General features: G+C 42.1%; 2 protein-coding genes across 3 annotated transcripts; one reads left to right on the top strand and one right to left on the bottom strand.

Annotated features, from left to right (window-relative positions):
* Window positions 1-237: 237 nt before the first annotated feature.
* Window positions 238-10,540, top strand: LOC148368361 (uncharacterized). 2 transcript variants are annotated; one of them, XM_088330348.1, is made up of 4 exons: window positions 238-520; window positions 2,064-2,156; window positions 4,412-4,627; window positions 8,223-10,540. In XM_088330348.1, the coding sequence occupies exons 1-4, from the start codon at window positions 412-414 to the stop codon at window positions 9,284-9,286; spliced, it is 1,482 nt and encodes a 493-aa protein (XP_088186474.1). In that variant the 5' UTR covers window positions 238-411; the 3' UTR covers window positions 9,287-10,540. The 2 variants fall into 2 exon arrangements, with proteins under 2 accessions (XP_088186474.1, XP_088186473.1); XM_088330347.1 differs by lacking the exon at window positions 8,223-10,540 and having other exon boundaries at window positions 4,412-6,639.
* Window positions 10,541-18,139: 7,599 nt separating this feature from the next.
* LOC148368360 (uncharacterized) lies at window positions 18,140-25,873 on the bottom strand. Its single transcript, XM_088330338.1, has 3 exons — window positions 25,618-25,873; window positions 23,480-23,572; window positions 18,140-20,472 (listed from the first exon to the last, which is right to left on the bottom strand). Exons 1-3 carry the CDS (start codon window positions 25,772-25,774, stop codon window positions 19,046-19,048), a joined length of 1,677 nt encoding a protein of 558 aa, XP_088186464.1. The 5' UTR covers window positions 25,775-25,873; the 3' UTR covers window positions 18,140-19,045.
* Between the last annotated feature and the right edge of the window lie 1,583 nt (window positions 25,874-27,456).

The following is a 27,456-nucleotide window of genomic DNA, read 5'->3' as shown; positions in this document are numbered from 1 at the left end:
GCCCACTGCCCAATGACTGCTGGAATGGGCTCCAGCACCCCCATGACTCTACTGAGGATAAGCGGTGCAGCTACTGAGATGAGGTGTGATTTCTTTTCAATGAAATCCATTGCGCGACGTTGCCCTGACCAAGATGGCCGCCACGTTGGCACGCAAGTTAGCGGGCTGCTACAGCACGCCGACACATCTAGGCCTGTTTGTATCTGTGTCCCACAATCCATTGCGACGGGGTTTCGAAGGTGAAGGTGTCATGGCTGCCGAGCAAGCGAATGTCGAGAAAGTCCTCTAGTCCACTTCAAACGACGTAAACTCGGCAGAAGTATTACTTTGCGGTCCTTTCCGAAGGTTTGTCCTTTTTACTGCCAAGTTGGAGCGACACATCGTGGCGTTTTTTGTTCAGACTTGGAGAAAATGTGCTCCAGTGCTGAAGGATCCTTTCAAGAAAAGCTTCGGGGAGCCAAAGAGGAGACCGAGCGAGAACGTCGACGACGGGACGCTGTTTCCAAGCAGCTCGGGGCAGGTCCGTCATTTTTGCATCTGCTACAGTGACAATGCTTCCCAAACTTTTGCAGGCTGGCACAAAAATTACACTATTCAAAAGAAAGAAAGAATGGTGGTATTAAATGCAGTTCTCTCATTTTCACCTCGGACAAATCCTAAAAGTCCAGGAAATGAAATGAGGCTCTTAAGTGACTCATATAAAGTAACATGAAAACTTAAATGGCTCCCTGAAAATTTTCACTCAAATTAAAAAGTCCTCGAATTAAAATGAAGTTAAGCAGCAACTCGTATGAAGTCGCATCAAAACTTCAATAGTTCCCTGATTTCCTTACTTTACTTTAAATACCTACATGACATAAAACCAAAAATGCATCGCAATCTCAACTGCGGATTTTTTACAACCATGTGGAAATGTCAGGGTTTGCTGCCTTCAGTCCTTCTTATATCCAAAAGATGGCAGCTTTACCACGTGTTCCAGCCCCCTCCACTTCTTGCAATTAGACAATCAACCACCTCTTCTCTGAATACTCCAGGCTCCCACCTCATTTTGCTTAACCGTTTAGATTCCGGTAGACAAACATCCAGCTTTGCCTCCCACGACTTCCTCTTTCAATCCCCTTCACGTTATAGTTTCTCCACTACAAGACTTGCCACTAATCTCAAACATCCTCTTAAGGGTATTCCAAAGTCTCCTTCTCAAGTTTTCTCTCCTTGTCCCAAGACCTACAACTTCAACAGTCTTCTTAAGGGTATTACCAATGAACCTATTTTCAAGATTCTCACCACCCAAAGGTCCCCTCTCAAGTTTCCCTCTCAATATCTCCATTTCTACTGCCCAAGTCCAACACCCCCTCCTCGCCAGTCGTGTCTTTTTTGTTGCTGTTTAAATAAACGTCTCACAAGTCACCACATCCCTTGTGCCCTGCGTTTGGGACTGTCCGACACCTCCTGGCAGGAAATGTTCCAATCTCGACTTGAGACACACTGATATTTAATAGCTTATGAGTAACCTCATACTTTTGTTTCCTCGTGCTTGAGGGAGAAGGACGAGCTTAGAAGTTTGCAAGGTTCAGGCGTTCTGAGTATTCAGATTAGCACCTGGACCAGATGCGTGCTACTGTAGAACCTGCTGCATCTTTTGAAATTTTGAGTCGGGAATCTTCATCTTTCTACAACTTACTCTATATTTAATGTTGAAGTTGACTCTGTATTATCCACTGAGGCCCTTGCAACACCCATTACAACCTGCTTAAATGTCTTAAACTCTGGAGAGTGCCATGTTTTTCTGATCAAACGTTTTCAGCTAGAACAAAACATAGTTAAAAAAATAAAATAAACCAAACTTTTTATGAATTGCCTCTTCTTCTTGTCCTGTTTTTGTTACTTTAAACCGTGTGTTTTTGGGTCAACTTTGTCTTAGATTTGACATCAAAGGCATTGGAAAAGTCTTGAATTGAACTTGCCTTAAGCTGTAGGAACCCTGCTGTGTTCTGTGCGTCCCTTTGTGAGTTTCTGTGATTAAAGGCGTCACAAATAAATGCGATTTGACTTGTGTGTTGCAGACATGGGTGAAGACTATCTTGCTACTGCGTGGCAGGAACCAGAGTTGCCAGGAACTGTTTACAAAATACTCAGAGTTTTGTTGAACAGAGCAGGTTGGTCGTTTTACTTTCTGCAACGTCCTCGACATCTCGTATTTGGCCGTCAACGTCCACCGTACTTTCCTTTAGAATATGGTCCGGGTTTCTGTCTCGCTCATTCTTTCAAAAGACAAAGAGTGGGAACAAATAAATATTTGAACACCCTGCTATTTTGCTACATCTTCCACATAGAAATCATTGAAGCGTCTGAAATTTTCATCGTGGATCCATGTCCACTCTGACACAGATAAAATAACAAGAAAAATTCAGAAATCACAATATTATTTTTTTTAACGATTTATTTGTGTGATATAGCTGAAGATAAGTATTTTAACACCTGAGAAAATGAATGTCAATATTTGGTACGGTAGCCTTTGTCTGCTATTACAGAGGTCAAACGTTTCCTGTAGTCTTTTACCAGCTATGCACACACTGCTGGAGACTTCTTGGCCCACTCCTCCACACAGATCTTCTCTAGATCAGTCAGGTTTCTGGGCTGTCACTGAAAAATACAGAGTTGGAGCTCCCTCCAAAGATTTTCGTTTGGGTTCATGTCTGGAGACTTGATATGCTGCTTACGGAGCCACTCCTTGGTTTTCTTGGCTGCGTGTTTCGGGTCATTGTCGTGTAGGAAGACCCAGCCACGACCCGTCTTCAAAGCTCTGACTGAGGAGAGGCAGTTGTTCCCAAAAATCTCACAATACACGGCCCCAGTCATCCTCTCTTTAATGCAGTGTACTTTTCCTGTCCCATGTGCAGAAAAACACCCTCAAAGCACCCCCATGCTTCGGAATAAGGATTGCACTCTTCATTGTTCTTCTTCCGAACACGCTTAGTAGAATTCTGACCAAAAAGTTCTATTTTGGTCTCACCTGAACACAAAATCTCCTCCCATGACTCCTCCGTATCATCCAAATGGTCATATGCAAACTGAAGACGGGCCTTGACCATTTGCTGGTTTAAGCAGAGGAACCTTTCGTGCCATGTGTGATTTCAAATCCTGACGTCTTAGTGTATTTCCTACAGTAACCTTGGAAACGGTGGTCCCAGCTCTTTTCAGGTCAACTCCTGTCGTGTAGTACTGGGCGGATTCCTCACCTTTCTTATTTATAAAATTCATATTAATTTCAAATAATAGTTTTGTTAATAATACACGTTTTAGAAACGCAGGAAGGACCCATTAAACCCCAGCAGCCAGCCAGAGACTTCCTATGTGATAGAAAAACACGGTTGTCGGTTGTCTGATTTCTGTTGTTTCCCTTGCATCATCCATTACGGCCTGGTCAAGGAGATGACCTCACGTGTGGCTCATTTTCAAGGTTTCCTCATTTTCCTCATGGTGGGTTAGTTTTACCTTGCCCTTGCTTAGGTTTCAGATCATGGGATGTTGTCGTGGTGGTCTTTGCAGCCCTCTGCGAGTGTTTCTGATTAGTGCCAGACGTTTCTCTCAAATTCGGAAGTATCGATGCCAGCCGATGTTGGCCATATTGACTCATTTCTGATGGCCTACAGAAAATCTAGCTCTGTAGCTATACCGGCATAGGACACACCACGAGGAAGCGTTAACAGTCATCTTTCATGAGACAACAGTTGATTTAGTCGATTCGATGACATTGCCATGTTTTTTGAAAATACTTGTTTCCCGGAAAAATTCTGAGAAAAATGGCTCCTTGCAAAACGATGCATTTCAAGCAGAAGTTTCGCTTCACTGCTTTTTTTAAACATCTATATTTTCGATACCGAGAATATCTAAACAATATTTTCCATAAACACAAGGGCACCTTGCTTGAAAAAAAAGATTTGATCGCAAGAACACTAAACTTATGCATGACTTTGCAAAAATTCTCAGCCCCTGATGTCTCGGGTGACGTGATCACATGATTCAGGTTGTCATGGTGATCGCAGGGTCCTACGAAACGTCATCCCAACGAAGGCCCTTGGTCATTTTTAAGAAAGAATAAAGATTTGAAGCGTTAACAGTCTGTACTTATATATTTGCTTTTCTCGTCACTGCTGTACAAAGTAATACGGCAAATACAGGAACAAAACGCGGCACTAAGTGTCTACAAAGGAATCTGGTCAAAGCTACTCCTACCATCTAGTGATGATTTAATTCCCAGAGGCCTAACACTTACTGATCAGCAGCGCCTAAGCTTTTAGCATTTTTTTACGCTTTGGCATTCTGGTACAAGCTTCTAAAAATGTACTAATACGTTATGGCACTGAACGAGTTAAGGGCAATACAAATAAATGTAACTTGTGTCTTGCAGACGTCAGCCCAAAATATCTTCCTACTGCGCAGCAGGAACCAGAGTTGCCTGCCGTTAAAATTGAGGAGGAGGAGGAAGATCTGAAGCCATATCACGTTAAGCAAGAGACAGAAGATGGGGAGCCTGTTCGCGTTAAAGAGGAGGACGATTCTCCAGTCTTGCTAGTGACCGGGGTCCGTTCAATTGTCGAAGATCAAGATCAACCTGGAGATAAAGGTTCGTGGGAGCCTCTGAGCATCAGCCCCCGCCAACACGTGGAAACAGATGAGGACGACATGTCCCACTCCGCAAAGGCTGAAGGCAGTAACACGTGTTCTCAGTGTGGGAAAACGTTTCAAAGCAAGTCTTATATGAAGTTGCATATGAAATTCCACACTGGGGAGAAGCCTTTTGCCTGCTCAGTTTGTGGTAAAAGATTCACCCTAAATGGACACTTAAAATCTCACAAACTAACCCACACTGGCGAGAAGCCTTTTGCCTGCTCAGTTTGCGATAAAAGATTCTCTAAAAGTGGAAACTTAAAGAGACACTTTAGATCCCACACTGGTGAGAAGCCTTTTGTCTGCTCAGTTTGTGGAAAACAATTCACCCAGAGTGGGGACTTAAAAAAACACACACTAACCCACACTTGGGAGAAGCCTTTCCCCTGCTCAATTTGTGGAAAACAATTCTCACAGGATTCGGTCTTAAAATCACACCAAAAATCCCACAATTGCAAGAAGCCTTTTGTCTGCTCAATTTGCGATAAAAGATTCACTAAAAGTGGAAACTTAAAGAAACATATTATATCCCACACTGGCGAGAATCGTTTTGCCTGCTCAGTCTGCGGTAAAAAATTCACACTAAATGGACATTTGAAATTACATCAACTAACCCACACTGGCGAGAAGCCTTTTGCTTGCTCAGTTTGCGATAAAAGATTTAGCAAGAGTGGGGATTTGAATGTACACACTAGAACCCACACTGGTGAGAAGCCTTTTCCTTGCTCAGTTTGCGGTCAAAGATTCACTACAAGCGGAAGCTTAAAGAGACACATTAGAACCCACACTGGGGAGAAGCCTTTCGCCTGCTCAGTTTGTAATAAAAGATTCATTGACAGTGGGGGCTTAAAAATACACACTAGAACCCACACTGGGGAGAAATCTTTTTCCTGCTCAATTTGTGGAAAATTATTCTCCCAACAAGGAAATTTGAATGTACACACTCGAACCCACACTGGGGAGAAGCCTTTTGTCTGCTCAGTTTGTGGTAAAAGATTTACCCTTGGTTGGCTTTTTAAACAACACACACGAACCCACACTGGGGAGAAACCTTTCGGCTGCTTGGTTTGTGGTAAAAAATTCACCCAAAATGGAACACTGAAATTACACCAACGAACCCACACTGGCGAGAAGCTTTTTGCCTGTTGACTTTGTGGTGCAAAATTCTTCCGTATCACCACTAGAAATTACACACTCTAACCCACACTGGGGAGAAGTCTTTTGCCTGCTCAGTTTGTGGCAAAAGGTTCACCGAGGGTTGGAGCCTAAAAAGACAAATTCATATTGGGGAGAATCCTTTTGCCTGCTCAATTTGTGGTCAAACATTCATCAAAATAGAGGTATGAGTGGGCCTAAAAATTCCTGGCCAGCCCGGCCCGCGGGTATATAAGCCCGAACCTGGCCAAAATCGACTGATTAACTTTTGAGTGACCGGGCCCGGGGTAAACCCTTCGGCCGTGCGTACCTCGGCGCCAAATTACGCGTTTCGGCTGAAGTACGCAGCTTCGAGTTTACTTAGGGGTGAGTACCTCAAATCGGGGGTGCAGTTAAAGCGCTGCGCCGAAACAAAGACTCGGGCGCCCAGGTGCAGGGAAATGAAACTGAACGAAATGGCACCGGAAATAAAATTTTATTCCGCACATTCCAAGCTGCAAATCGTAAAAGATTTAGCCCAAAAGCAGACAGAACGTCTGCAAAGCGTCTGTGAAGCCTTACCTGGTACCTTGACCAACTTGATCAGGATCTGATCCACTTAACATTAGTATTTGGAACTTTTCCAACGGTGAGTGGTGACATCATGCTGACACGTCTTTGCTTCTCAACAGTCTGATGGTACTAGTATTAACTCTTGAATGCACAGTGGGAGAAAATATGATCCCGTGGTTTCATATTCTTCAAGGTCTTTAAAAATCAAAATTGTAATATTGTCATATCAAGTATTCTTAATAAAAGATGTGTATGCCATGATGCCATTAGTGTTTCTTTTCCCTACTAATCACAAACTCTGACAGTGTTCATTTTTCCTCTGAAAAGCGATCGGTCCCGGGGACTCGCATGCTCAAAATTCTATGGGTCCCAACAGTGATCTATGGGTCCCCAAAATTTAGTGTTATCGAGGTTGAAATTGTAAATCGACGACAAATATATAATATTAATCTATATATTCAGAGACCTCATCTCATGATCTCAGAGCAGCACGGCGGCGCAGTGGTTAGCGCTTGTGCGGCACAGTTCATGTCATGGGAACCTGTCGTGGGTTCAAATAGGTGGATTGGCCGGTCCAAATTGTCTCTAGGTGTGAATGAGCGAATGAGTTGTCTGTCCCTGTGTGCCCTGCGATTGGCTGGCAACCAGTTCAGGGTGTCCACTGCCCGGAGATGGCTGGGATGGGCTCCAGCCCCCCCGCGACCCTAATGAGGATAAGCGGTATGGCTGATGAGATGAGATGAGATATTCAGAGATTTAATCATCACAGTTTGTTGGTAATACAAATCAGTTATCACTTCAAGATTTTTCAGTTCACAACAATATTGTACATTATACAAAATGATATTGCTGAAATATTAATCTATATTTTCATTTAGTTTTAATCATGACAGTTAATTGGTAATACAAAGCAGTTATCAATTCAAGATTTCAGTTCATATATTCTTCGTGGTCTTCTGTCCCGCTACAGTTGTAATGCCTTCTCAAGGTCCAATCCATTATCATCCTCCTCATAGCGTAACCAGGAATATAACTGAGTCCATTTTGGCTGAAGTCTTTTTCTTGCTATTCTTTTGTTTATTTTCTTTCGTCGAATCGTTCGCCTCGGCACACGTGTTTTCCTTGCCTTCTCGATCTTCCGAAGAATTTCTCCGCCGTTTTTTTCGTGCCAGAACTATTGCCGTTGTTATCACTTTCTGGATTATGTTTCAACTTATTACTGACACTGAAGAAATGACCAATTTTGTCTTAATTTTCACTTACTGCTGTTTTTCTGAGGCATACTTAACCTTCACCTTCACTCAACGAGAAGCACCACAACAATGACGTCATCTCGAAGCAACGAGATCTTGTTTGCCGAGATTGTCGTGCGGACGAAAACTCGAACCGCGAGACCAAAACAACAATGGCGGATCTGCCTGACGAAAAGTTTGGAGTGCGGTAAATCTTTGTTTAAAAAAAGTAATCGGGTAATAATGACAATTTGGTGTCAAAAACATTGCTTCCCGGGGACGCACGTTGATTTGACATTATGCGTCCCCAGCAAAAAGAATTCTCGGCCCGTGATGTCTCGGGTGACTACACTCTGCCATAAAGAGTAATACGGCGGATACAGGAACAAAGCGCGGCGCTAAGTGTTGACAAAGATCTTATCAAGGTTACTCCTACCATCTAGTGATGATTTATTTCCCAGAAGCCTAAGACTTACTGATCAGCAGGGCAGAAGCCTTTAGATTTTTTTTTACGCTTTGGCATTCTGGGACAAGCTTCTGAAAACGTACTAATATGTTATGGCGCTGAACGAGTTAGGGCCAATAAATATAAATGTGACTTGTGTCTTGCAGACGTCAGCCAAAAGTATCTTCCGACTGCGCGGCAGGAACCAGAGTTACCTGCCATTAAAATTGATGAAGATCTGAAGCCTTATCACGTTAAGCAAGAGACAGAGGATGGGGAGCCTGTTCGCATTAAAGAGGAGGAAGATTCTCCAGTCTTACTAGTGAGCGGGGTCCATTCCACCGCCAAATATCAAGGTCAACCTGAAGATAACGGTTGGCAGGAGCCTCTAAGCATCAGGTCCCGTCAACACGTGGAAACGGATGACGACGGCACGTCCCACTCCGCAAACGCTGAAGGTGGTAACACATGTTCTCAGTGTGGGAAAACGTTTCGACGCAAGTCTTATATGAAGTTGGATATAAATTTCCACGCTGGTGACAGGCCTTTTTCTTGCTCAGTTTGTGGTAAAAAATTCACACAGAGTGGGAGCTTGAAAAAACACACTAGTACCCAAACTGGGAAGAAGCCTTTTTCCTGCTTAGTTTGCGGTAAAAGATTCAGCCGGATTTGGGATTTGAATGTACACACTAGAACCCACACTGGCGAGAAGCCTTTTGCCTGCTCAGTTTGCGGTCAAAGATTCACCCGAAATGGACAATTGAAATCACACCAACTAACCCACACTGGCGAGAAGCCTTTTTCTTGCTCAGTTTGTGATAAAAGATTCAATGACAGTGGGAACTTGAAAAAACACATTAGAACCCACACTGGGGAGAAACCTTTTTCCTGCTCGGTTTGCGGTCAAAGATTCACTTTAAGTGGTAACTTAAAAAGACACACATTAACCCACACTGGCGAGAAGCGTTTTTCTTGTTCAGTGTGCGGTAAAAAATTCACCGAAAGTGGGAGCTTCAAAGTTCACACTAGAACTCACACTGGCGAGAAGCCTTTCGCCTGTTTAATTTGTGGTAAAGGATTCATTGAAAGTGGGAACTTAACAAAACACATTAGAAGCCACACAGGCGAGAAGCCTTTTTCCTGCTCAGTTTGTGGTCTAAGATTCACTAAACGTGAAAGCTTGAAGAAACACATTCGAACCCACACCGGTGAGAAACCTTTAACCTGTTGACATTTTGGCAAAAACAAATTCATCCATATCGAACATTAGATATTACACACAAGAACCCACGCTGGCGCAAAGACCTTTGCCTGCTCGGTTTAAGGTCAAATATTCACTGAAATTGGGAGATTAAAAACTTGACCAAGCATCACTATAGGATCTTAACTGCCACACAACCATTTCCCCTAACCTTTTTCCAACCACTGACTCTGCCGACACATCAAAAAAGCCACATTCAGTCACAGGAAGTGAGCAGTCTCTCCTGCTGTAGAATAAAGATTTGAAACCCCAAAGGCTTCATATGGATCCAAAAGATTCATAATTTGCATTTCTGTCATGTTTTTTGATAGATGATCTATTTCATCGTGTGTCCGCATACATTTTTCCTGTTGTCAACAATCACAATTATTATAACAATAAGATGGCTGACCCGGGTCCCTAGTGTTGGGGCTTGTTCTCACCAGAGCCACAAAGCTTGGAGAGCCTGCGGTTCTCTCCGTCCCTCTCGTCGGGATGAGAACATTCCCCGTGAAGGCCACTGCCAAAAGAGATAGGGACCTTTATTTTTTCATCTTCCTGGTTGGCCATGTGCTGCCTCTCACACACTCCTCCCTTGAGGGACTTTTTGTTCTCAAAAGTACACAAAAAGGCTTAGTGCAACAACCTCTTTGGTGTTTTGGGCAAATATCACATGTTGGAACGCTATGAAAACAATCCCTAATCATTGAAATGAGTCTATTATCTTCAAACCGGGTTCATTGATCAGTACTGTTAACCTGTTGCAACATTTCTTCCAGCTTCCCTCTTGCTATAATAGAATAGAATTTACCTTTATTGTCATTGTTACAAAATGGTTTAACATATTGTGACAACGAAATTGGGCAAACACTGAGTGCTTGTGTCAACAATGTGCTTTATTCTTCTTTTAGATTCAATAGACTGATCAATCACTATCCATATCAACGAACTACAAAACCGATCAATTAAAGCTGAAGATACATTGTGTTTAAAGTTGCATCCTTCATGATAAATGCTAGACACAGACTATTTCAAATGAATTCGTGTTGGAAACCGAGAGCCCCGCCTGCTGACCGAATCGGTAACCACCAACTTAGATTCTGAACCAAATAAATATAATTGAAAGCCATTTGGAATTTTTTTTATTCTGGCCATGGAAAAGTCAGAAATTATGTTATGAGTGATGACTTTTGCCACTTTTTTTGCCAGAACCGAAACTTAACTATGTGTTAACTCAAGACAAAACAGAAAAGGGACTTGGATTTTCCTGGACCAAAATGAAGTTGAGACTGGAAATCACCATGACCACGTTGTAAGACAATATGAAACTGAAATATGAACTGTTATAAGTATATACAGCACGTGTAATTCACCCTGGCCATGTGGTAGACGGCAGCAAGTAAAGTCGCTCTGGAAAAACCACTACGAACTAACGTAATACCTACCAGGAAAAAGACAGAAAGGGGTAATTTGTCATTTATATCACAGAAAAACACTTCAATAAAATATGGTCAAGAAGGGGAAACTTGAGAAAAGCATAAAAAGAACTTCTGGAAAGGACTGTGTTTCTGGAGCAAAAAGTGGGACGCGTGGAGGAGTTAAATGCTAACAAGGAAGAGCAAACGGCGCGATCGGAACGATCCACAGCCTTCCTGCTCCAACAAGCCGCCAAATTATCCACAAAGTATGAGGATTCGGAGTCGAGATCAAGACGCAACAACATTAGACAAGAACATGGACATTCGTATTGAGAGGGCACACCACTCACTGGTGGCCAAGCCTCAAGGTAATACGGCACCGCCGTGAGCAATTATCGTCCTCTTCGTTGACTACAGAGTAAAAGAATCCGTGATGAAGGAAGCATGGAAACAGAAGACAGCGTAGGACGGCAAGACCGTTTACCTCAGTCGAGACTACACGGAAATTCAAAAGAAGAGGAAACGAGTGAGGGACGTCATCAAAAAGCTAAAGGAGAAAAACCTGAAGGCGCAATCCCCATATCTCCATATGAAGATGTTTATGGACTCGGGAATAAAGACATTTTTTACACAGATGGATGCCGCACCATTGCTAAAAGAAATGGGGATCGAAGTGGAAGAAGACAAGACGGAGACACTTCAGAGGATGATGGCGAAGAACAACCTGGACCACAGTGACTGGAACGAGAGGAAGGCGATGGATCACCCCCATCACAGAAGGAGACTTACAAGCTCTCATGGAGCAAAACAAAGCGAAGTTCTGATTTGGGGTGAAGCAATAAGGACCATTTATACCATTTAAGTATTCAATAAGTTAGAAGTAAGTACATTGATTATCTTTGAATTAAAACGTTATTTTGTTTTTTTTTTGTGTAGAGCTACACTAAAATATTTAGTTGGTATAATCATGAACAGTTTCAGTTTCATAACAAAGTGGGTTTCTCCTGGGTGAGTTGTTAGCCCTCCGCAGGATAGTCGGTTGGTGGGGCTGCCACCTCACAGCGTACCGACACGCTGGGGTCTTTGTTTGTCTGGAACCTACCCCAGAGACCGGCCTGCCATGGGTGACCCTACCAGGAGCAAGCTCCCGACGGTATCGCTCTCCAGGGTCACTGGAACACGCAAGCCCCCTCGCCGCATCAAGGCCAGACCCATCCGAGGGTCAAAAACCTGGTTCATCTGGTCGGCTCAACGCACAGGGACGGGACCCCCCGACCTTCGCTGGAGCAATAAGTAAGTAAGTAAGTAATCATGAACAACTATACAAAAGTTGTAGAAGCACTGAGGGCATATTTCCAGGAGGGGAGCCACAACTCTCCGATGGGACCTGGCAGGGGAGATACCATGATCATAATGGAATAGTGATTAGGATCGATTGCTGCTTGGCCCTGTGGCTAGGACCTTGACTTAGCCTCTTGGCTGGGAGCAAGTGTCTCGGCCTCTTGCCTTTGCAGTGTATTATGAGTTGACCGATAACGGATAATTGATAAAGAATATATAACAATAAACCTCTACAAAATCCCCCCCTCTTGGAAGACATGTGTTTCTGTTTTTTGGGTGTTTTTTTTTCTTTTAGGTGGGGTCTTATGCGTGTTTGTTAGTTAGTTTGTTTTTTTTCAAGAACGATGTTACTTCTTAATGTATTTTTTTGTCTGCTTCCAAAATCTAAATCTTGTTTCATATAATGTATATGGGCTGAATAACCCCATTAAGAGAAAGAAGATATTGAATCAACTCAAAAAAATTGCCAGGCTCAGTAGCTTTGTTACAAGAGACACATTTGACAAAGATTGAACATAAGAAGTTAAAAAGAGAATGCGTCAACCAGGTGTTTTACGCCTCTTATGGTTAGAGAAGGAGAGTAGAAATTTTACCTGGGAAAGGTTTTGCATTTAAAGTCGAAAAAGAAGTGAAGGACAATCTGGGTTAATATATAATGATTATTGGGTCAGTGGCCGGTGTTGGAATTTCTTGTTAAATCAACACAAACTTAAATTAATCATCTGACTCCAATTTGTGACCTTTCCCGATCACCATTCATCCAAACAATTTGCGCGCTCTTTTCTGCATAGAAAGTTCTCAGAAGCCGGCATTTCACTCACGAGTGGATTTATTTCTAACACACAAATCATAACATCTCTGCACGCTTCTCCTTCAAAAAAACCGACTCTTCTTCTTCCGAGTTCCGCCCCTTTGCTGCTCCCATTGGTCTCCCGTTCCCGGAAGAATGGCGCGTCGACTCCTCCGCGTCGGCCCCCGGACAGCTGGTCGCCTCCCTCTGCCTGAGAGCTGCCCCACGTCGAAATTTACTCCAGAAAACTTTGGCACAAAACACAAATAGTCCAACAGACAAAATCAAATTCAAACTTCCACATTCCTTTACCAGTATGGAAATACCAATCATGAATGTTAATGCACCAATTGAAGAAAAGGGGACATATTTTCAATTATCAGCTAAAGTAGTAACCAATTGTGAGAAGGGAATGTTTTAATGATTTTAATACTGTACAAAATGGCAAACTGGACAAGTACCCATCAGAATATGGACCAAGTACAAAGAGGTCGACAGTGTAAAATAACATAACTAACGAATTGGGACTGATGGATCCATGGAGACATAAGAATCCCCAAACTAAGGACTATACTTTCCATTCAAACCCTCATGTCAGCTATTCAAGGATTTCATTTATTTTACATTTGAAGAAGACATATGCATACAGTAATGGAGTGTGGTATAGAGAATATTACTATAAGTGACCACGCTCCAATTACTTAAAAAATCGAGTTTGGACAATGAACCGGATTTTAGGTATTGGAGGATGAATATATCTCTCCTCTCAGATAAAAATTTAGAACAGGAAATAAAGAAATGTATAAAGGGATATTTTCAAATCAATTACAATGGGGAGGTTTTTCCATCAATATTATGGGAGGGAGGGAAAGCTGTCATAAGGGGGAAAAATAATTAAAATATCTTCTTGACTGAAATGAGCCCGATTAAATGGATAGTCAAGTCAAGTCAAGTCATTTTTATTTGTATAGCCCTAAATCACGAAGAGTCTCAAAGGGCTTCACAGATTGTTACACTATAATACACAGACTATTTTCAACCGACAAGAGGAGTAGGTTATTCGTATGCAATGAAGTAGAAGTGAGTTTTAAGTTTAGATTTAAACATTTCCACTGAGGTTGCAGATCGGATCTCAGGGGGAAGAGCATTCCACAGCACCGGTGCCCGGATGGAGAACGCTCTCGAACCAGCAGAAGACTTCTTTGCTCTCGGGATCATCAGAAGACCGGCACTATCAGATCGTAGGCTTCGGACCGGGACGTAGGGGCAGATCAGATCTGAAAGATAAGAGGGAGCAAGTCCATGTATGATTTTGTATAATACTTAGAGAACCTTGAAATCACATCTAAGGCTAACTGGGAGCCAATGCAGGTTAGCCAAAATCGGTTTTATGTGATCGTACTTTTTTGTCCTAGTTAAAAGCCTCGCTGCGGCATTTTGTACTAGCTGAAGAGACTTGATTCTGGACTTCGGGAGACCGGAGAGTAGTGCATTACAGTAATCGAGACGGGAGGTAACAAATGCGTGAATTATTGTTTCCGCATCAGACTGAGACAGTATTGAACGGATTTTAGCAATGTTACGAAGATGGAAGAAGGCAGTTCTAGTAATTTGCTTTACATGCATCTCAAAAGATAGATCAGGGTCAAATATGACACCTAAATTTTTAACTGAGTCACTCTGTGTGATGTGACATTTGTCAATGTTCACAGCAGTTTTTGAGGATAAGTCACGGCATTTAGAAGGACCAATGACTAACATTTCGGTCTTTTCAGAGTTAAGACGCAAGAAATGGAGTGACATCCACTCTTTTATCTCAGTGAGACAGGCCTCCAAATTTCCAGTTTAGTGTGGAAGATTCCTCCAACGGAAGATATAGTTGAGTGTCGTCTGCGTAGCAGTGGAAACTGAAATTATACTTGTCAATAATATCACCTAATGGAAGCATGTAAATGTTGAAAAGTAGGGGGCCGAGCACTGAACCCTGGGGAACACCGCAGGTAACATTAAAGGGCTCAGATGTCGTTTCACCATATTTAACACAGTGCGTCCTATCTGAGAGATAGGATCTGAACCACGAGAGGACGGTTCCTGAGAGACCGATCCATTTTTCCAACCGTTCTAGTCAGACATTATGGTCCATAGTCTCAAAAGCAGCACTAAGATCCAGCAGCAGCAAAAGTGATGAAGCGCCAGAATCCATTGACATTAGGAGATCATTTGTTACCTTGATCAGAGCTGTCTCAGTAGAGTGGTTAGCCCTGAATCCTGATTGCATGGATTCAAAAAGATAGATAGATTGGAAGATAGGATTAAGGAACCAGAAGAAAAAAATAAAAGACACCAAATGAATCCAGATTGCAGATATTAAAAACAACCAAAAGCAGATTAGACAAACTTTTGACAAATAAGGCAGAAGGTGCTTTGTGCATTGTGAATCAGAGATATTATGAAATAGGCAATAGAGCCAGTCGATTGCTAGCCTTCGAACTTAAAAAGGCCCAAACAGATGGAATTATATCACAAATAAAATATCCAATGTTGAAAGAATGTTTAGCAAAACCCAAAGGTATTCCTGCAGCGTTGGCAGATTATTGTAAAGATTTATACAGTGACTCAGAAAATGATTTGGAAAACTGCAAGGCAGGAAACGTTTTGGAAAAAATACATTTACCAATAATTTAATTTTGTGTTTGTGTTACATTTTCAATGTGGGTACACGCGGCTTATATACAGGTGCGGCTTGTGTAAGTACAAAATCGGTTTTCCTCTTAAAATGTGGTGGGTGCGGCTTATAATCAGGTGCGCTCTATAGTCCGGAATTTACGGGATATAAAAAGGATGATGTTGGTTAAAATTCAGATTAAAAAATATGTTGAATTCATTGTAAAAGTCAAAACCAATATACAATCACTTGTTAAAAGTCTCATCTCATCTCATCTCATTGGCCGTACCGCTTATCCTCATTAGGGTCGCGGGGGGGGGCTGGAGCCCATCCCAGCCATCTTCGGGCAGTGGGCAGGGGACACCCTGAACTGGTTGCCAGCCAATCGCAGGGCACACGGGGACAGACAACTCATTCGCTCATTCACACCTAGGGACAATTTGGACCGGCCAATTCACCTGAAATGCATGTTTTTGGAATGTGGGAGGAAACCGGAGTGCCCGGAGGAAACCCACGCAAGCACGGGGAGAACATACAAACTCCGCACAGAAAGTCTGGAGCTGGATTTGAACCCACGACAGGTTCCCATGACATGAACTGTGCCGCAAGTATCTTGTTAAAATGGATGTGAAATGAATTGGTTGATATTCTAAAATGTATTTTTTGTGAACTGAAAAGAAAACTATTTGATATGTCCCCAGCGGGCTGCTAACGATTTTGATAGCCAGCGGAGGTGCTAACCACATGGTGCGTGTATGTTGCGTCGCTCATTGCAGCAACTGGAATAAAAGCCTCATCATCCGGTCCAGCCTGAATGGGGATCCTTGGTGGGATGGCTACACTGCGGTTACATATATATATATATATATATATATATATATATTATGATATTAGAAACATTTTGTCCATTTTTGCTACTAACATTAGAATAGAATAGATCTTTATTGTTATTGTTACAACATGGGTTGAATATATTGTGACACCAAAATTGGACGTGGCACTCCAGGTCCACATTTTACAGTGAAGATAAAGAAAACAGCAATCACAATAACCACAGTTAGCTCTCTCGGTAGATAGAAGGGTCTACACGATACTGCTTGAAACTCTATATTGAGTGAGCAGTGTGTGTCAATGATTCGGCTGTTATTGCAGCGCATAGTCCCCCACCTCTGTTTTTACCGGAGTCTCTGTCTCATTCGTGTCGAAGAAACCTGATTGGACTGCGGCGTCGGGGATGCCAAGACTCCGTGATGACAAAAATACTCCGATTTCGGACGAAGCTGTTGGTGGAGATCCGCAGCTCAAATTCACTCATTTTGTGGACAATGGATCTGGCGTTGGTCAGGAAGACGCTTGGGAGCGCTGGTGTCTGTGGTGGCCTTCTTAGCCTAGGCTCGACCGGCAGCCTTAAATCATCCAAATTGGAACACACAGATATAGATTTTTTTCCTCGCCTGAATTTATTTTTGAAATCAAATGCCTGCAAATGAGCGTAGCGTGGGTATCTTAAGAGGTGAGACGATAGCTTGAAGCCTTACCTGGTACCGTATCAAACTTATAAACTAAATAGTGCATTTTACACATTTTTCTCTGGGTATGTTTGGGTGTTTCCAAAAGTGGCTATTTGGAGAAGACCAGTTTACAGTTCAAAAACCTCTGCAAATGTGTATTTTATTTCGGCCATTTTTTCACAGACATTGCGAGAGTTGTAAACGCTTAAATTATCGTTCCGCGTACATCCCAATTCTGCATACGTGCGCATAAAAAAGGTGCGTAAAACATATCACTGGTAGCGACGGGGTTTCATTTGAATACAATAGACACATCTTCATATCGACTAATTATGAATTTTATTGGCCAACCAATGTGTCGATTATCATTTGACCCGCTCACGATTGGCCCGTTCATGTCCTCGGTGAGCTACGACAGAAATTCGTTTCAGGGATGAGTACATTCGGAAATCGTATATAAGCTCATATTTCAGTTTAAAGTTGTCTTACAATGTGGTCATGGTGATTTCCAGTCTCTACTTCATCTTGCTCCAGGAAAATCCTAGTCCCTTTCCTGTAGTGCTTCAGTTTCCGACACAAATTTGTTTGAAATAGTCTGTGTCTAGCATTTATCATGAAGGATGAAACTTTAAAACCAATGTATTTTAAATTTTAAATGATTGATTTTGGAGTTCGTTGATATGCAGGGTTGGGTAGGGTTACTTTAACTGGATTACTTTCAATGACTTTTGGATGACTCCAATACCAAATATGCTAATAAAAGACAAAAAAAAAACTAAATATGAATCAAATGATGACTCACAACGCGTGGTAAGCTTTCTCTCCTGGCTTTGATCTCCGGCAAGACGAACATCAAAAGCGACAGAAACAAAATGAAAAGAAATCCAAACAGCTTGCCAACATCATTTTTGCAGTTTCGTGTGTTCCGTTACTCCCCAACCCTGCACAAAATTTAGTCATTCTATTCATATTTAGTTTCTTTTGTCTCTTATTAGCATATTTGGTATTGGAGTCATCCAAAAGTCATTAAAAGTAATCCAGTTAAAGTAACCCTACCCAACCCTGTTGATATGGATAATGATTGAGCAGTCCAGAACAAAAATAATATTGACCGACAAATAACGTACTCAGTTTGATTTTATTAAACTACGTTTTATTCACATGACAAAGAAAATTGGATCAAACAAAAGAATAAAGCACATTGTTGACACAAGCAATCAGTTTTAGTAAAATGGGAAGGTGGAAGATAACAGGTTAACTGTACTAATCAATGAACCCAGTTTTAAGATAATAGACTCATTTCAATGATCAGGGATTGTTTTCATGGCGTGCCAACATGGGATATTTGCCCAGAACACCAAAGAGGTTGTTGCACTAACCCTTTTTGTGTACTTTTGAGAACGAAAAGGGGAGGGGTGTGTGAGAAACAGCACATGGCCAACCAGGAAGTTGAAGAAATTAAGATCCCCCTCTCTTTTGGCGCTGGACTTCACAGGGATTGTTCTCATCCTGACAACAGGGACGGAGAGAACCGCAGGCTCTCCGAGCTTTGGGGCTTTGGTGAGAACAGGCTTTAACCCAGGGGACCTAGGTCGGCCATTTTATCGTTTCTTAATTATAATTGTTGATAACAGGCAAAATTTTATGCTGACAGACGATGAAATAGATTATATATCTGGAAACATGAAACATCATGCAAATCATGAATCTTTTGAATCTATATAAATACTTTGGGGTTTTAAATCTTTATTATACAGATGGACAGTCTGCTCACTTCCTGAAAATGAATGTGGGTTTTTTGATGTGTTGGCAGAGTCAATGTTTGGAAAAGGTGAGGGCAAAGGGTTTTGTGGCAGTTATGTTCCTAAAGGCGGCCTGTATGATACTTAGCCAATTGAATGTTTTTTAAGTTACAACTCGTAGTGAATTTTTGACCACAAACTGAGCAGGTAAAAGTCTTCTCGCCAGTGTCGGTTCTTGTGTGTAATTTCTCGTGCAGATATAGATACATTTTTACCCACTAAGTCAATAGGTCAAAGGTTTTTCACCAGGGTGGATTCTGATGTGTTTCTTAAAACTTGCACTCTCGGTAAAACTCTGACCACAAATTGAGCAGGCAAAAGGCTTCTCACCAGTGTGGGTTCTCATGTGTTTTTTGAAGTCCCCACTATGGGTGAATCTTTTATCACAAACTGAGCAGGAAAAAGGCTTCTCACCTGTGTGGGTTCTAATGTGTTTTGTTAAGTTTCCACGATCACTGAATCTTTTATCACAAACTGAGCAGGAAAAAGGCTTCTCGCCAGTGTGGGTTCTAATGTGTATTTTTAAGCTCCCACTTGTAGGGAATCCTCGACCGCAAACGGAACAAGAAAAAGGCTTCTCGCCAGTGTGGATTAGTTGGTGTGATTTCAATTGTCCATTGTGGGTGAATTGTTGACCGCAAACTGAACAAGAAAAAGGCTTCTTGCCAGTGTGGGTTAATGTGTGTCTTTTTAAGTGCCCACTTATAGTGAATCTTTGACCGCAAACTGAACAAGAAAAAGGCTTCTCGCCAGTGTGGATTCTAGTGTGCCTAATTAAGCTCCATCTTTCTGGGAATCTTTGACCACAAACTGAGCAGGAAAAAGGCTTCTCCCCAGTGTGAGTTAGTTGGTGTGATTTCAATTGTCCATTTTGGGTAAATTTTTGACCGCAAACTGAACAAGAAAAAGGCTTCTCGCCAGTGTGTATGAGTGTGTGTTTTTTTAAGTCGCCACGGTGGGTGAATTTTTTTCCACAAATTGAGCAGGAGTAAGGCTCCTCGCCAGTGTGGGTTAGTTGGTGTAATTTCAATTGTTCATTTCGGGTGAATTTTTTACCGCAAACTGAGCAAGAAAAAAGCCTCTCGCCAGTGTGGGTTCTAGTGTGCATTTTTAACTTCCCACTTGTAGTAAATCTTTTATCACAAACTGAGCAGGAAAAAGGCTTCTCCCCAGTGTGGGTTAGAGTGTGTGTTTTCAACTTCCCACTTGTAGTGAATCTTTTATCACAAACTGAGCAGGCGAAAGGCTTCTCACCAGTGTGGAGTTTCATATGCAACTTCATATAAGACTTGCTTTGAAACGTTTTCCCACACTGAGAACATGTGTTACCACCTTCAGCGTTTGCGGAGTGGGACGTGTCGTCCTCATCCGTTTCCAAGTGTTGACATGAACTGATGCTCCGAGGCTCCTGCCAACCGTTATCTTCAGGTTGACCTTGATCTTCAGGTTGACCTTGATCTTCGACAATTGAACGGACCTCGGTCACGAGCAAGACTGGAAAACCACCCTCCTCTTTAACGCCAAAAGGCTCCCCATCCTCTGTCTCTTGCTTAACGTGACAAGGATTCAGATCTTCCTCCTCCGCCTCAAGTTTAACGGCAGGCAACTCTGGTTCCTGCCGCGCAGTAGGAAGATATTCTTGGCTGACATCTGCAAGACACAAGTCACATTTATTTGTTTTGCCCTTAACTCGTTCAGTGCCATAACGTATTAGTACGTTTTCAGAAGCATTGTCCCCGAGTGCCAAAACGTAAAAAAATTCTAAAGGCTTAGGTGCTGCTGATCAGTAAGTATTAGGCCTCTGGGAATGAAATCAGTATGATAAATCACCATGAGATGCCAAGAATGGCTTTGTTCGGATCGTCTTGTAAATTGTTCCAAAGTGGGACTCCACACACAGACACACACATACTTTTCCTGGTGGTTCTCACCTTTGGGATGATGGATTTACGACAGCCACTTAAGTTATAATTTCCCACTTTTCGAGTAAATCATTTTTGGATGTATTCTTGCACTATGTAATGATGTCCATACCGGTGATAATTATAACTCCGTGCTTTCCTTTCAAAACCCACAGAAGCCAAAATTGCGGCGAACATTAGCAACTACGCTAGCTCCACATGATTGGGCTGTCTCGAAACCAAGTTTGCAGACCACTTCCTTCAGTATTTTGGGACTTGCAGCTAGGGCTGCACGATTTTGAAAAAAAAAAGTAGTTGCGATTTCTCAGACCCGAATTGCAATTTCGAGGCGATTTTCGATTTGGAAAGAAAAGTGCATTTTCTGCGCTAGGTTTTTTTTTTTCAGGGAAAACAAACATTGTGACGTGCCAACATGACTCGAGATGACGTACTCAGGGAAAGAGTACAGCGGGACATCGCTACTTCGCGGTTCCACATTTTTCGGGTTCAGAGCTTTGCAGGTCTAAAAAATAATAATGAAATAAAATAATTAATATATAAATTTTAAAAAAGAATTAAGGCATTTTTGAAGGGGCGTCGCTACTTCGTGGATTTTTACTTTTCGTGGGTGGTTTTGGTCCCCACTAACCGCGATAACCGAGGGATTACTGTATACGACTGTAACAAAATAGCAACTATAGATGTAAAAATCAAAACAGAACTTCAGTTGGATAGTTTTTCTTGTCATTATTCAGATTCAGATCTACTTTATTGTCATTCTTGTACACGTGTATACAGAACGAAATGTCTATACATCTGACCCGCAGTTTCCTTGAATGTATAAGATATAAATAAAATGTTGTATTGAGTTGGAGTATTGAAGTACTAATAATATACTAAATAATTATGACTATGTATAGTATTATACAGTAGTGCAAAGAGTGCAAGAGGAGCAGCTAACCAGATGTGCAAAATGGGCAGTCAGGTAAACAAGTCACTATACAGTAACAATAACACAATAAGACAACAAAATTGGAAGATTATTGCTTTCAGGGAAAATTAACGGTGAAGGGACTGGCAAGCTACACGCTAGAGTCGGGTACCCGCAACTTCTGCGATGTCTTTGTGATGATTGAAAGACGAGAGTCGGAAATGTAGAGGTTTTCACGAGCGGAAGCGCCGAGTCATCCGTCTCACGGGTAATGGATCTGGCGTCTGTGACGAGCCACGTTCGGCAGCTTCGGCTTAAGTGTTGTTAGCAGAGCGGTTAGCTTTCCACTGCCGATCAGTCAATTCCGGGACGGGATTAAAATACAGGGTGCACCCTCTGGTGATCGGCTTTTCGTTGAGCTTTTCGATTTAATGATTTTATTTTCAATGTAACGAGCCGCTAAAACCAAATTGTGGCGTTTGTTTTGGTGGCCATCTGCGTATGCCCCGCTAGGCTGACCGGCAGCTTACACCAGCCTCTTAACGTCGCGCGCAAACGTCTTGCAAACTTTGCCTCGCCTTTATTGGTTGGTGCCATTAAAAACCCGCTCTAGTCCCCCTGGCCATTAGACTGTTAAATGGTCAATCTAACATATAGTTAACCTAAATCTAAACGGCTGCTAATCTGACTTTTTGCACTACTGGCAGTTCTTTATAGCTTGCCACTCCTTGCACATTTGCACTCTGCACTATTGTACTTACAGCGTTATTGTTACAGTGTTAATGTTACTGTTTACCTGACTTGTTAACCTGACTGCCCATTTTGCACATCTGGTTAGCTACTCCTCTTGCACTATCGGCACTATGGTAAAATACTATACGTAGCCATAATACAATACAACTTTTACTTATATCTGTACATTCGAGGAAACTGTGCGGGTCAGATGTATCGACATTTCGTTCTGTATACACGTGTACTAGAATGACAATAAAGTAGATCTGAACTCTGAACTTATGATTGGCCGGCGCTGTTAAGCCACAGAATGTGACCATTGTTGTCGGCCAAATACTCTGTCAATCAAATAAAAACCGGAAGTATGAATCCTCTGAAAAAAAACGCAGTGGTTTGGGGTTACGCTATCACACCACGTCACATTGTGATATGGATTCGATTTCAGTTCATCGTGCAGCCCTACTTCCTGCTGTCACTCGGTATAAACCCAAAATAAACTGACATGGGAGACTGCGCCCTTAGAGTGTGAAAATACACGACGTCAAAACACTGAAGCGGTGCCTGGTTTTGAAAGTTAACGTTACGTCAATTTTTCGACAATTCGGTCAAAGGGAATGAAAACAGACAGTGATCGCCGATGATAAGATTTGCCAATACGAAAAATATTCACCGTTAGGCAAATATGTCTTATTCGAAACGGCCCCGAGCGCACGTGACTGATTTAGAAATAAGGTACGTCATTTGAAAGAATGAGCGAGACCAAAGCCCGGACCTTTTTCGAAAGGAAAGTACGGTGGACGTCAACGGCCCAATGCGAGATGTCAAATGTTGTGGAAAGTAGATAATAACTCAGGATAAGAAAAGTTGAACCTAAAATGAACTTGAAGCAGTCTTGGAGATGACAATAGCTTATTGTGTGTAGACATCTGGTGGAAGTCATGAGCCGGGGGCGGGCAATTATCAAGAGTTATGTTGAGCTATGCAATAAGGAGCGGTCCCTTTTTGCCATATCTCCTCTCTGTGTATTTTTTGGGGTGACGCCCAACGACATTCCCCCCAGAATAAGGACGTTGCAGAAAGGAAAACGACCAACCTGCTCTGTTCAACACGATTTGGAGTATCTTGTAAACAGTTCCTGGACACTCTGGTTCCTGCCACGCAGTAGGAAGAAATTCTTCACCGATGTCTGCAACACACAAGTTTAATCGCATTTATTTGTGACGTCTTTATTCACAGAAACTCACAAAGGGACGCATAGAACACCGCAGGGCTCCTATAGCCTAGGGCAAGTTAATTTCAAGACTTTTTGAATGACTTCGGATGTCAAAATTAAGAAAAAGTTCACAGAAACACACGATTGAAACAAACAAAAAAACACTACATGAATACGAGAACATTTTAAACAAATGTTTTTTTTGTTTTTTTTTTTAAATTACATTTTGGTCCAGCTGAAAAGGTTTGATCTGAAAAACATACTCTTCAGAGTTTAAGACATTTAAGCAGGTTGCAATGAGTGTTGCTAGGGCCTCAGTGCATAATACACAGTCAACCTCGACATTAAATATAGAGTAAGTTACCGAGAGATCAAGCTTCCAGTCTCAAAATATCAAAAGATGCAGCGGGTTCTACAATAGCATGCATCTGGTACAGGTGCTATTCTGAATACTCAGAACGCCTGAACCTGTCAAACTTCTAAGCTCGTCCTTCTCCTTCAAGGACGACGAAACAAAAGTATGAAGTTACTCATAAGCTATTAAATATCAGTGTGTCTCAAGTCGAGATTGGAACATTTCCTGTCAGGAGGTGTCGGACAGTCCCAAACGCAGGGCAGGGATGTGGTGAGACCTGACTTGAGAGACGTTTATTTAAACAGCAACAAAAGACGGTACCGGCGAGAAGGGGGTGTGGGACTTGGGTAGTAGAGGTGGAGATCTTGAGGGAAACTTGAGAGGGGATCTTTGGGTGGCGAGAATCTTGAAAACAGGTTACCTGGTAATACCTTTAATAAAACGCTAGAATTGGCAGGTCTTGGGACAAGGAGGGAAAACTTGAGAGCGAGACCTAGGGAAGTTTTTGGGGAGGAGAGAATCTTGAAAAGGATACTTAGGAATACAATTTAGAGGACATTTGAGATGAGTGAGGTGAAGTTTGAATGTGAAAGGAATTGAAGGAGGAGGTGTAGCTTGTTGTTTTGGTGAGTGAAAGTCTACAGGAATCTAAACGGTTCAGCAGTATGAGGTGGGAGCCTGGGGTACTCATAGAAGAGGTGGCTGATTGTCTGATTGCAAGAAGTGGAGGGGGCTGGAACATGTGGTAAAGCTGCCATCTTTTGGATATAAGGAGGAGTGAAAGAAACAAACCCTGACATTTCCACATGGTTGTGTAAAAGCCACACGGTTGAAACTTTTGGTTTTAAGTCATGTCAGTATTTGTCATTTATTGTAAAGAAATCAGGGGCGTGTTCAGGAGAGTGGTCAGACATGTAGTCTCTTGTTAGTTGCTTGCAGCGCACTGCTGAACTAGTTGTAGTCACTCACTGTTTGCCTTACTAATCCAAAATGGCCGACGACAGTACAATGGATTTCGTTCTACAGCTTGCTTTGAGCGAGTTGGCTGATATGAGCGACAGTTCGCATATTGACACAGTTAAGGTTATCCTAAACGCAGTGCTGTCTTGCATTGTTCACAAACATTACCAAGACGATATATTACATCGCCAACAGCACTCGTCAGGGTGAGATCCTCTATCTTCTGCACTGTCGACGCCATGTTGGAAATCAGAGTAGGCGGTCTTTCTCCCGTAATTACTCGGGCACGCGTGCGCTCAATAATCACTGGCCGTTCAGAAGCTAGCGATAGCTCGCGAAAGCAATCACCCACTCTCCTGAACACGCCTCGGGGAACTGTTGAAGTTTTGACCCGACTTCATACGAGTTGCTGCTAAACTTCATTTTAATTCCTGCACTTTAGCTTTTTAGTTTGAGGGAAAATTTTCAGGGACCCATTTAAGTTTTCATGTTACATTACACGAGTCACTCGAGAGCCTTAATGTTATTTCCTGCACTTTTAGAATTTGCTCGAGTTGAAAAATGAGTCGCATACTCTAAATGCTGAAAAGGGTTGTATTTGAATTAAAACCCACTATTCTTTCTTTTAAATGGTCGAATTTTTGGCCAGCCTGCTGAAGTTAGCGAAGCATTGGCAATGGAGCAGAAGCAAAAAATGTCCAACCTTCCCCGAGCTGATCGTCCGGTCGTCGACCTTCTCTCTCGGTCTCCTCTTTGGCTCCCCGAAGCTTCTCTTGGAGAGGTCCTTCCCCACTGGAGCACATTTTCTCCAAATTTGAACGAAAAAAGACTTCAACTCGGGAGTAAACAAGACAGACCATCGGAAAGGACCGCAAAGTGATACTTCTGTCGAGTTTACGTCGTTTGAAGTCGACTACAGGACATTCTATTGTCCGGCGGCCATGAGACCTTCACATTCGAAACCCCGCCGCAATGGGTTATGGGACATGGATATAGATGACTGTATAGGGCGGTGTGCTGTAGCAGCCCGCTAACTCGCGTGCCTACGTGGCGGCCATCTTGGTCGGGGCAACTTCGCTCAATGGTTGTATACAGAAAAGAAATCACAACCTGCTCATTTTAAAACTGATTTTTATGTGGCCAGCTTGTTGTTATCAACGTCAACACTTGCTCTTAATACGGAAAATTAACTTAAAAACATATTTTAAAACTAAAGAATGCTCCTGAATATATATATATATATATATATATATATATATATATATATATATATATAAACCGTTATAGAGGTTAAAATTTCACTCTGTAACAGGTGTAATAATAACTTTAGTTTTGTTGAAATTCCTGCTGAAATATGTTTGTATAGGTTTTGTAAAAGTGATCTGCAATGACGAGTCCAACAGCGCCACCTGCTGGTATAGGGCAAGTTTTAGTTTAGCCCAAAGCTCGCCATATATGGGCAGGTTTAGGTGTTTCCAAAAGAAGCTATATGGAGAAGACCAGTTTACAGTTCGAAAAACTCTGCAAATGTGTTTATTATTTCGGCCATTTTTTCACAGACATTGCGAGAGTTGTAAACACTTAAATTGTCGTTCCGCGTCCATCCCGATTCTGCATTCGTCCGCATAAAAATGGTGCATAGAATTTATCACTGGTGGCGTTACGAACACTTATTTCAGGGTTTCATTTGCATACGATAGACACATCTTCATATTGACTTATTTAAAATTTTATTGGCCAACCAATGTGTCGATTAGCATTTGACCCGGTCACGATTGGCTGGAGTTCTTCGGAATTAAAGGAGGCGTTGTCGTTTTTAGCAATACAGACCGGTATAGGCTAATGCGGGCTGAGGACCAAGAAGCGAAGCTGTGGTTGGCTGAAAAAGCTGCCCATCAAAAGAAAATATTTTTAGAACTCTGTTCATTTGTAAACGGGAATCAGGGGGCGAAGCACGCAGCTAGAAACGAGGTAGCGATACTTTCCGACTGATTTTTTTGCCATCGGTATTATGGTGTGTTTTGGAGTACACCTTTTTAGGATGTTACGTAATATCATGGAATTTCCTGGCTGCAAGACCATGTCCGTCAGATTAAGAGTTTCAGGGATGAGTAGATTATGAAATCTTGATATTTTGAATGCCAAGAGTTGAAGCTTCAGACTCATTTGAACATTATTAGTTTTGATTGTTAAATGGGAAACAAATTGGGCTACTGATGGGTCACGTTCTGTATATACTTATAACAGTTCATATTTCAGTTTAATGTTGTCTTACAATGTGGTCATGGTGATTTCCAGTCTCAACTTCATTTTGGTCCAGGAAAATCCAAGTTCCTCTTCTGTCTTGACTTAACACATGATTAAGTTTCGGTTCTGGCAAAAGTCATCATTCATAAAATGATACCAGACTCTTTTATGGCCAAAATGACACATTTCCAAATGGCATTAAATCATATTTATTTGGTTAAGAGACTAATTTGGTGATTACCAATTCGGTCAGTAGGCGGTGCTCTCGGTTTCCAACACAAATTCATTTGAAACA

Source organism: Urocampus carinirostris, chromosome 3 (assembly GCF_059441175.1).
Source record: "Urocampus carinirostris isolate Australia breed hairy pipefish chromosome 3, RoL_Ucar_1.0, whole genome shotgun sequence".
In the NCBI taxonomy this organism is placed as follows: Eukaryota; Metazoa; Chordata; class Actinopteri; order Syngnathiformes; family Syngnathidae; genus Urocampus; species Urocampus carinirostris.
Note: the sequence above shows the minus strand (reverse complement) of the source record. Positions and strands in the feature narration are given on the sequence as shown.